Source organism: Heptranchias perlo, chromosome 25 (assembly GCF_035084215.1).
Source record: "Heptranchias perlo isolate sHepPer1 chromosome 25, sHepPer1.hap1, whole genome shotgun sequence".
Classification (NCBI taxonomy): Eukaryota; Metazoa; Chordata; class Chondrichthyes; order Hexanchiformes; family Hexanchidae; genus Heptranchias; species Heptranchias perlo.
Genome location: NC_090349.1, coordinates 2624874 through 2636398, shown reverse-complemented (window position 1 = coordinate 2636398; position 11525 = coordinate 2624874). Strand labels below are relative to the sequence as shown.

The following is an 11525-nucleotide window of genomic DNA, read 5'->3' as shown; positions in this document are numbered from 1 at the left end:
CAAAGTTTGCAGATGACAGGAAACTCGGAAATGTAGTGAACAATGTGGAGGATAATAACAGGCTTCAGGAGGACAAGACAGACTAGTGAAATGGGCAGACACATGGCAGGTGAAATTTAACCCTGTGAAGTGATGCATTTTGGTAGGAAGAATGAGGGGAGACAATATAAATTAAATGGTACAATTTTAAAGTGGGCGCAGGAACAGAGACCTGGGGGTGGATGTACATGAATCTTTGAAGGTGGCAGGACAAGTTGAGAAGGCTGTTAAAAAAGCACATGAGATCCTGGGCTTTATTAATAGAGGCCTAGAGTACAAAAGCAAGGAAATTATGCTAAATCTTAATAAAACACCGGGTAGACCTCAGCTGGATTATTGTGTTCAATTCTGGGCACCACACTAGAGGAAGAATGTCGAGGCCTTAGAGAGGATGCAGAAGAGATTTACTAGAATGGTACCAGGGATGAGGGACTTCAGTTATGTACAGAGACTGGAGAAGCTGGGGTTGTTCTCCTTAGAACAGAGAAGGTTAAGGGGAGATTTGATAGAGGTGTTCAAAATCATGAACTGTTTTGAAAGAGTAAATAAGGAGAAACTGTTTCCAGTGGCAGAAGGGTTGGTAACCAGAGGACACAGATTTAAGGTGATTGGCAAAAGAACCAGAGGTAACATGAGGAAACTTTTTTTTTACGCAGCGAGTTGTTATCATCTGGAATGCACTGCCTGAAAGGGTGGTGGAAGTAGATTCAATAATAACTTTCAAAAGGGAAAAAATTTACAGGGCTATGGGGAAAGAGCAGGGAAATGGGACTAATTGGATGGCTCTTTCAAAGAGATGGCACTGGCACAATGGGCCGAATGGCCGCCTCCTGGGCGGTACTATGATATGATACATCCCAGTACAGACTAATACTCACTAGCTACAACTACAGTATATCCTGCACTCTTCAATACTCACTAAGTACAGTATATCCCAGCCACTCATATTCATGGACTACAAGTACAGTATATCCCCTACTCTCTAATACTGACTCGCTACAAGTACAGTATATCCCCTACTCTCTAATACTGACTCGCTACAAGTACAGTATATCCCCTACTCTCTAATGCTGACTCGCTACAAGTACAGTATATCCCCTACTCTCTAATGCTGACTCGCTACAAGTACAGTATATCCCCTACTCTCTAATGCTGACTCGCTACAAGTACAGTATATCCCCTACTCTCTAATGCTGACTCGCTACAAGTACAGTATATCCCCTACTCTCTAATGCTGACTCGCTACAAGTACAGTATATCCCCTACTCTCTAATGCTGACTCGCTACAAGTACAGTATATCCCCTACTCTCTAATGCTGACTCGCTACAAGTACAGTATATCCCCTACTCTCTAATGCTGACTCGCTACAAGTACAGTATATCCCCTACTCTCTAATGCTGACTCGCTACAAGTACAGTATATCCCCTACTCTCTAATGCTGACTCGCTACAAGTACAGTATATCCCCTACTCTCTAATGCTGACTCGCTACAAGTACAGTATATCCCCTACTCTCTAATGCTGACTCGCTACAAGTACAGTATATCCCCTACTCTCTAATGCTGACTCGCTACAAGTACAGTATATCCCCTACTCTCTAATGCTGACTCGCTACAAGTACAGTATATCCCCTACTCTCTAATGCTGACTCGCTACAAGTACAGTATATCCCCTACTCTCTAATGCTGACTCGCTACAAGTACAGTATATCCCCTACTCTCTAATGCTGACTCGCTACAAGTACAGTATATCCCCTACTCTCTAATGCTGCCTCGCTACAAGTACAGTATATCCCCTACTCTCTAATGCTGCCTCGCTACAAGTACAGTATATCCCCTACTCTCTAATGCTGACTCGCTACAAGTACAGTATATCCCCTACTCTCTAATGCTGACTCGCTACAAGTACAGTATATCCCCTACTCTCTAATGCTCCCTCGCTACAAGTACAGTATATCCCCTACTCTCTAATGCTCCCTAACTACAAGTTCGATGAAGGAACTGCGATATATCCAACTCGGGATGGTTTGTGTCATGGAGGTGGTGGTGTTCCCATGCACATGCTGCCCTTGTGGTGGAGAAGTCTTGGCAAGTTGCTGCCGTGCGTTCTGTAGATGGAACACACTGCGGCCACGGTCCATCGGTGGTGGAGGTTTATCTTTCTGCATTGTTCCAGTGAATGCTCGCTACCAGTGTGAGAATCAGCCAGAAATACAGGCAAGGATAGGGTCTACTCTTAGCCAATACTAAACAGGCAAAAGGACAGCTAGCGGACTCTAGTGGCCTGATCATGGAAATGTTACAGCACGGAAGGAGGCCATTCAGCCCACCGCGACCATGCCGGCAAGATTTTTCCTTTCAAGTTCCCTTTTGAAGACTGAATCTGCCTCCACCACCCCCTCGGGCAGTGTACCTGTGATCACTCGTGAAATAATGGGGGATATGTCCCTGTAATCACATCCTGACATAATAGATGTGCACCTGTAATCACCCCTGACATAGTGAGGAACGTGTACCTGTAAATTCACCCTGACATAATGGGGGGTGTATACCTGTAATCACCCCCGACATAGTGAGGAACGTGTACCTGTAAACTCACCCTGACATAATGGGGGGTGTATATATGTAATCACAGCCAACATAATGGGAGACGTGTACCTGACATAATAGGGGACGTGTACCTGTAATCACATGCTGAAATAATGTGGGATGTGTCCTGTATGCCTTCTTAACAACCTTCAGGGATCTGTGGACATGCACTCAAAGGTCCCTTTGTTCCTCGACACCTCTCCGTATCCTCCCATTTATTGTGTATTCCCTTGCCTTGTTTGCTCTCCCCAAATGCATTACCTCACACTTCTCCGGATCGAATTCCATTTGCCACTTTTCTGCCCACCTGACCAGTCCATTGATATCTTCCTGCAGTCTGCAGCTTTCCCCCTCACTATCAACCACATGGCTAACTTTTGCATCATCTGCAAACTTCTTAATCATGCCCCCTACATTTATATCTAAATCATTGATAGATACCACAAAAAGCAAGGGGCCTAGTACTGCGACCTGCGGAACCCCACTGGAAACAGCCTTCCAGTCACAAAAACACCCATCGATCATTACCCTTTGCTTCTGGCCACTGAGGCAATTTTGGATCCAACTTGCCACTTTCCCTTGGATCCCATGGGCTTTTACTTTTCTGACCAAGCTGCCATTTGGAACGTTATTAAAAGCCTTGCTAAAATCCATGTAGACTACATCAAACGCGCTACCCTTATCGACCCTCCTTGTTACCGCCTCAAAAAATTCAATCAAGTTAGTCAGACACAACCACCCCTTAAAACACCCATGTTCACTGTCCTTGAATAACCCATACCTTTCTAAATGACAATTAATACTGTCCCTCAGAATTTTTTCCAATAATCTGTAATAATGGGGGATGTGTACCTGGAATCACAACCCGACATAATGGGGGATGTATACCTGTAATCACACGCCAACATAATGGGGCTCGTTTACCTGTTATCTCCCCCCAAACAAAATGGGGGATGTGTACCTGTAATCACATCTGGACATAATGGGGGACGTGTACGTGTAATCACCCAAAACGTAATGGGGGCGTGTACTTGTAACCACTCCCGACATAATGGTGGACGTGTACCCTAAATCACCCCCCAACAAAATGGGGGAACGCGTACCTGTTATCACACTCTGACATAATGGGGGACATATATCTGTAATCACCCCCCGACATAATGGGTGACATGTACCTGTAATCATACCCCAACATAATGGGGGGTGCGTACCTGTAATCACCCAAAATGGGCACATGTACCTATAACCACTCCCGACATAATGTGTACCCAAAATCACCCCCTGATGTAATGGGGGACGTGTACCTGTAATCACCCCCTGGTGTAATGGGTGGTGGTTGGGGGGGGGGGGGGGGGAGGGGAGGAACTATAATCCCCTCCCCCAATGTCATGAGACCCCACAGGCCCCTCTGCTGCCCCTCGTCATTGCGGACTGACAGCAGGGCTGGTCGGGCTTGGAGGAAGTCAGCCAGTCACCCTCCACAAATGAATCTAGTTTTAAATGGCCGCCTCTTCAGCATGCAGCCGTGTTCAAAAGTCCAGAATATACATAGCCCACTCCCAGTGGGGGAACTCACAGGCTCTCCCATTACGGTGGCTGAGAGTGAGTTTTAGGGCCCAACTGCAACCAATTCCTGGCTTCTTTCAGCTGGAATCCAGTCAGTGCTCAAGGCTTGGCTCCCATCTCTTCGCCGAGCTGGCAGACAGGCCAAGTCAGGGCTCCTCAGTTACTACCACTACCTTGTACCTGGTTGTACCTTGCACAGTCCCCCTGCCCACCACCCCATCTGTCAGCATTAATTTAGAAGATGGGATGTGGAAATAGTTTAAGGAATTTTTTTAATGCATAGTAATGCAGGTTTCCCTGTCGAACAAATTCACACAACCAGTTCATTCACACGAAAGTCCATAAGGGTGCATTTGCTGCGGATTATTAAGTGCAGATATAAATCTGGTGACCGTAGAGCTTTCAGTGCACTGGAGTCTCTGGGTGAATCGAAGTGCTACAGTAGAACCTTGCGGTAGCGGTTCTTCTGCACGGCCTGTAGTCGCCTCTGTCGCTCAGTGGCCCGGTTCCCCACTGTTTGCTTCAGTGCAGGGAGAATAACTCTGTCTGCTGTGGGCAGCACGGCTTCAGGCCTGTGGAGTGAGAGCACAAGTCTGAGAGCAAGGGTAAAGACAGGGTGCGCTGCAAGGTGTAGCTCAGGACTGGTCGTCAGATCTGCCATCTTCCAGCCCGCTCCCCGTGCCCCCATTGTCAGTATAGGTGGACCAGATGAAATAGCTATAGTAAGCTTTTGAAATATATATCCACATACTAGTACTCATTCTGCAATGGCTATACAGGGTTAGGCCTGGAGCATTAGAGACATTACTTCATTAATCGTCCACAAAAAGAGATAAGAAATATAGTAAATCAGGCAAGGAGGCAGTGGTGAGGTGATCTGGTACGAATAGGCTTGTGTTAAGGATGTACTGGGAAGAGATGAGAGGAAGGCTCATATAACTGATACCCATGGTTTCTCATTAGTGAGTACAGTGAACAAGAGACGGACGTTATTGCGCAGACTCACTGAAGGGAGATTAACTAGACGTAATTAGAATGCGTTGACAGAACGGCATTATGTTAGGAGGACGTAATGAAACATATAAAAGCGAGACACTGGAGCTCCTTGGGGACTTTCAACCTAGTCTTGCCAAGACTAACGTAAGCAATCAAGATGACATGCTTGCGACCGTCTGAGGAGTCCTTGGTATGTGAGTTATAATGTTATAATTGGTACCTATATCTCATCTACACTGCATGGAAGGAGTTGTATTTTATTATCTCATTGACTTGATTTAAGAGTATTAATCAGATGTTTCAATGTTTCCTACTCCTCGAACTTGTATTACAGTGAAAGGATACGTGACAATATCATATTATCACATCCCTATTGTCCTTATGTGGAGGTATCACAATATCTTATATAAACCCAACACCAGTGAACACTGCCTGGGATAGTATTAAGCACACAGACCAGAAGATCTGATTCGTGATCTGTGCTGCGCTAGCTGATTGCAGCCGGGAAGCGACAGCCTCAGTGCTGCCTCTAGGGCTAGGGTCAGTAAAAAGACCAGCCAGTGTTCCTGCTACTGGTCAGTACCCAGTGACCACCACCCCCCCAGACAGTCCACATGTGGATAGTGGTTGTAAACAAGAGTGGGCTTTCTGTGCTGCCCTCTGTGGTTGAACAGCCCACTGTCTAGACTCATTCATGAAACCTGGGTGAGGAACAGAAGTTCAACAGCAAAAGGAAATGACCCCGAAAATGTCCGGACCTTCCACGCCAGTGACCTCCACTCCTGATTCCCCTCCAAAAACAGCTGAGGTGGGGTGGGGGGGGGGGGTCATTGAAGGGTCGTAGAAGAAACTGAGCTTCCCAGCCACTTGCTAAGAAGCCAGTACCATCAGCGTACAAATTGTTACAGTGCAGCACTATCAGCCCCTTTATATGGGGCAAATATAGCTATTGGAGTTAACATTTTTTGTAATAGGGGCCCAGGTCTGGGAGGGCACCGCCAGGCTCTGCAATCAAGGCCATCTAATAGCCCAGAAACCGTTCCCTGTGAAGGGATTTTACCCGAACCACAGACGGTAAGTTTTTTGATTTGATGAATTCCCTTTTAGCAATCCTCACACATCACCTCAGCCCCATCCCCCGGCTCCGGCCCGCTCTCTGCCACTGTGGCTGGAACATGAGACCAGCCTGGAACTCGCTGGGTGACTTTCCCTCCCTGTAAGACAGCGCCTGGTCTCCAATCTGTGTCTCGTCATTCAGGGCATGGCCCAGATTGAAGGAACTGTGGGGAAGTGCGGACGACACTGGAACACCAAGGCAGCAGAGTCAAGACTTCAGTGGTGTTCAAAAGGAAACCGGGTGCCTAGGCTGGGTGAGCTGGAATACTAGAGGAAAGAGCTTGATGGGCACCGCACACGGGAGCTCCGCGAGGGGGCGGGAGCAGTGGGCATGGAGCTCCTCTATCCCAGATTCCTCACCATCACTGAACACATTTCAGCCTCCCACTTAAAGTCACTCTTCATTCCCTTGTTTGTATTAAAACTAGCTATGATTTAGGGCAGAGTTACACACAAAAGGCAAAACTGCCCAACCCTTCTGTATCTCAGGTGATATTTTAATTCTAAAGTCTGTGTCTCCAATGTTTTCACTGCCTGCCAGTACACGTGGTGAAGGCTGCAGGCTGACACAGCAATGCTCAGTGAACTTACAGTTTTTTAGGCGGCTCTTTCAAAGGCACTTTTGGCAGTTGCACAACATCCCGTTCCCTGGGAGGAAAACAAACAACGTCAGACCTCGAGACCATCACTTGGACTGTTTCACACACCCCATTACTTGAATAGTATTCCACATCATCAGCTGTTTATTGAGGGCAAATGATCTTAGTCCTTTTGGTTTTTGCACAACATATCACAAGGACCTGGCTGTTTGGCCAGCACCCTGGGATCAGTTAACATTCATGACTCTTAGGGCTCCCGTTTACAGGACTGTGCTCTGTAAAGTAATGGAAGCTGCTGGTAACTCCCCATTAACCATCGGTCAGAGTCCTGGCAGGGTCCAATATCCCCAGAAGGGTTTGAAGCCTGGCCGTTCCCTTCGTGACCGTGGCCATCTCACACACCTCAAACTCTCCGTCACCTCTGAAAGAGTTACCATCTGTGGCTTCCCTCTAAACATGCATTTGTGTCGATTCCTTGGAGGAGAAGGGCTATGGGCTGGGGGGAGCAAGAATGGATTCTGAAGATTTTGTAGCACCCTCACTGAAACTAAGAGTTAACCAAATATTAAAAGCTATTTTGAGATTGGATGCAAAACAGATTTTAACCAAAGGTAAGAGTTTCCCGGTGATTTGACATGCTAAGGTAACTTTCTGATTCGTGATTTACATCAGGATGTGAAATAGGCTTATAGAACGGGAAGCTTCAGAGTTTGGAAATACCATGGGGGGGGTGATTTTAAAAATTCTGAATCAAAGAATCAATTTGGTTATAATACCTTTAATGCCCCTTTAAAAATCATTGCCGTGTCTGCTCAAATCTACTAGCATGGACACTGATGTACTGGTCAGTGTGCCTTTTTTGTTAACTTGTGAATGGGCAAAGCCCACATAGCAGAACATCAGAAGGGTGAGGTGAATGAGGAAGCAGCGAAAAGCTTGGGTTTCAAAAGCCTGAAGGAAAGAAAGACTGAGGGAGATAATGAGTTCCATAGTAACTCCTCACTCCCCTTATTAGCAGGTAGCTGAACTGTACAGACCAGGAAGATAGCAGGTTCAATCCCCTGTGTGTGTTAGCTGATCCCAGTCCAGTCAGAGCAGCAATAGAAGCGATACAATTAGCCTCAGTGGGTGAGGGAGGGCAAAATCAGCCAGGGTTCCCAATGCTGATCATCCTGTGACCCTTACTGGAAATGCACATGTGAGAACATTGGCGAAGATCAGGATCGGGCCAGCTGTTGATGCCTCCTGCAGTTGAATAGTCTACATTTCAGCTTTGGCTTAGTGGCAGCACTTTTGACCCAGAGTTAGAAGGTCACGAGTTTAAACCCCACTCCAAGACTTGAGTGCATAATCTAGGCTTCTGAACCCTAAGTACCCAGTGCAATTACTGAGAGAGTGCTGCACTGTCAGAGCTGCTGTCTTTCAGATGAGGCGTTAAACTGAGGCCCGTCTGTCCTCTCTGGTGGGTGTACAAGATCCCACTGTTTGAGGAAGAGAGAAAGTTCTCCCAATGTCCTGGGCCAACACTCCTCCCTCAAGCAACACCCCCAAAACAGATTAACTATCTGGTCATTTATCTCACTGGGATCTTGCTGTGTGCAAATTGGTTGCTGCATTTGCCTGCAAATTTTTTCTTTTCGTAGACGTTCATTGGGTGAGGTGAGGTGCTCCCACAGTGCCTCCAGTACATCACCTCAGCAAGGAAACCAAACCACAAATGTTATTTAAAACTGAGTGAGATTCAATGACAGCAATTTGGGTCTGTAATTATATTTTGGTGTTACAAATGCACCATCTACTGGCAATAAACAGAACACCACCCGCCAATTCACAAAGCCCAGAGGAAAATAGCGAAGATTTTTTTTTATTAATTCGTTCGTGGGCTGTTGCCGTCGCTGGTGAGGCCGGCATTTATTGCCCATCCCTAATTGCCCTTGAGAAGGTGGTGGTGAGCCGCCGCCTTGAACCGCTGCAGTCCGTGTGGTGAAGGTTCTCCCACAGTGCTGTTAGGAAGGGAGTTCCAGGATTTTGACCCAGCGACAATGAAGGAACGGCGATATATTTCCAAGTCGGGATGGTGTGTGACTTGGAGGGGAACGTACAGGTGTGGTGTTCCCATGTGCCTGCTGCTCTTGTCCTTCGAGGTGGTAGAGGTCGTGGGTTTGGGAGGTGCGGTCGTAGATGCCTTGGCGAGTTGCTGCAGTGCATCCTGTGGATGGTACACACTGCAGCCACTGTGCGCTGGTGGTGAAGGGAGTGAATGTTTAGGGTGGTGGATGGGTTGCCAATCAAGCGGGCTGCTTTGTCCTGGATGGTGTCGAGCTTCTTGAGTGTTGTTGGAGCTGCACTCATCCAAGCAAGTGGAGAGTATTCCATCACACTCCTGACTTGTGCCTTGTAGATGGTGGAAAGGCTTTGGGAGTCAGGAGGTGAGTCACTCGCCGCAGAATACTCAGCCTCTGACCTGCTCTCGTAGCCACAGTATTTATATGGCTGGTCCAGTTAAGTTTCTGGTCAATGGTGACCCCCAGGACGTTGATGGTGGGGGATTCGGTGATGGTAATGCCGTTGAATGTCAAGGGGAGGTGGTTAGACTCTCTCTTGTTGGAGATGGTCATTGCCTGGCACTTGTCTGGCGCAAATGTTACTTACCACTTGTCAGCCCAAGCCTGGATGTTGTCCAGGTCTTGCTGCATGCGGGCTCGGACTGCTTCATTATTTGAGGGGTTGCGAATGGAACTGAACACTTTGCAATCATCAGCGAACATCCCCATTTCTGACCTTATGATGGAGGGAAGGTCATTGATGAAGCAGCTGAAGATGGTTGAGTCTAGGACACTGCCCTGAGGAACTCCCACAGCAATGTCCTGGGGCTGAGATGATTGGCCTCCAACAACCACTACCATCTTCCTTTGTGCTAGGTATGACACCAGCCACTGGAGAGTTTTCCCCCTGATTCCCATTGACTTCAAAAAATAGGGAAGATAAGCCTGAATTACAAGGAAAGGCTAGAGCCATAGGTGCTGAATTCTCCTGATCCGAGAGTAAGGAGAAGGTATTTGATAGAAAAGTTCAAAATGAGAAACGGAATAGAGAAGGGAAACATTTTTTCCATTCGTATATATCAAAGTAAAGGCCACAATCTCATGAGATTAGGAAGATAGTGACAGGAGGAGGCCATTCAGCCCTCGAGCCTGTTCTGCCGTTCAATTTGATCATGGTTGATCTTTACCTCAACCCCATCTTCCAGCCTATGATCCATATCCCTTGAGACCCTTACCTAATAAAAATCTATCGATCTCTGTCTTGTAAGCTCCAATTGACCCCCAGCATCCACAGCCTTTTGGGGGAGAGAATTCCAGATTTCTATTACCGTTTGTGAAAAAAGTGCCTCCTGATTTCACTCCTGAATGACCGAGCTCTAATTTTATTATGTTCCCTTGTTCTAGATTACCCACCAGAGGAAATAGTTTCTCTCTATCTACCCCATCAAATCCTTTAGTCATCTTAAACACCTCAACCAGATCGTCCCTTAATTTTCTATACTTAATGGAATACAATTAACCCGCAGCATCCACAGCCCTTTGGGGGAGTGAATGCCAGATTTCCACTACACTTTGTGTGAAAAAGTGCTTCCTCATTTCACTCCTGAACAGCCTAGTTCTCATTTTAAGTTATGCCCCCTTGTTCTGGACTCCCCCACCAGATGAACTAGTTTCTCTGTAGATGAATGGCCTCCTCCTGTCACTATTGAATTCCTTAATCATTTTAAACACCTTGATCAGATCACCCCTCAAGCTTCTAAACTCGAGGGAATACAAGCTCAGTCTAAGGAACCTGTCCTCATAATTTAACCCTGTAAGCCCTGGTATCGTTCTGGTGAATCTGCACTCGAACCCCTCCAAGGTCAATATATCCTTCCTGAGGTGCAGTGCCCAGAACTGAAGGCAGTACTTCAGATGGGGTCTGACCAAGGTTCTGTACAGCTAAAGCATAACTTCCTCCACTTTGTATTCCAGCCCCCTCTGGATAAAGGCCAACATTCCATTAACTTTTTTGATTACTTTTTGTACCTGTCCACTAGCTTTTAGTGATTTGTGTACATAGATACCTAAATCTCTTTTCTCCTCCACAGCTCCTGGTCCCTCACCATTAAGAAACTATTCCGATTTGTCTCAGATCCACAATGGAGGACCTCACAGTTTTGCCCACTCACTTAGTCTGTATGTCCCTTTGTAACTTCCTGCTCCTATCCACACAACTTATGGTCCCTCCTAACTGTGTCATCTGAAAACTTGGATATACAATTCTCTATTCCTTCTTCCAAGTCATTAATATAAACGGTGAAAAGCTGAGGCCCCAGTACAGATCCCTGGGGACCACCACTAGTCACATCCCACCAATCAGAAAACAAACGCTTTATCCCTGACCCCATGCCCCTCAAACAGAGCAATAAGTCTAAAAGACACTCTCATTACTGTCCATCTTAAGAGCAGGGTGTTAGCCCAGTGCCTCGGAATAACTGATCATTCACCTCATCGCTGTTCGTGTGATCTTGCTGTGCACTTGCCTACCTAACCCCAGTGACTGCACGTCAAAGTGCTTCACTGTAAGTGAAGCT

General features: G+C 46.7%; 1 protein-coding gene across 3 annotated transcripts in view; it reads right to left on the bottom strand.

The window, feature by feature from the left end:
- Positions 1-4034: 4034 nt before the first annotated feature.
- Positions 4035-11525, bottom strand: part of si:ch211-222n4.2 (uncharacterized protein LOC101885505 homolog) — a 32149-nt gene continuing 24658 nt past the window's right edge. For 2 of the 3 annotated variants that reach the window (XM_068005441.1, XM_068005442.1), the window contains exons 8-9: positions 6897-6953; positions 4036-4765 (exon numbers count right to left, since the gene is read on the bottom strand). In XM_068005441.1, coding sequence (XP_067861542.1) covers positions 4630-4765; positions 6897-6953 — 193 coding nt within the window. In that variant the 3' untranslated portion in view covers positions 4036-4629. Of the gene's footprint in view, positions 4766-6896; positions 6954-11525 lie in introns of all 3 variants that reach the window. The other variant, XM_068005443.1, reaches the window with a different exon arrangement.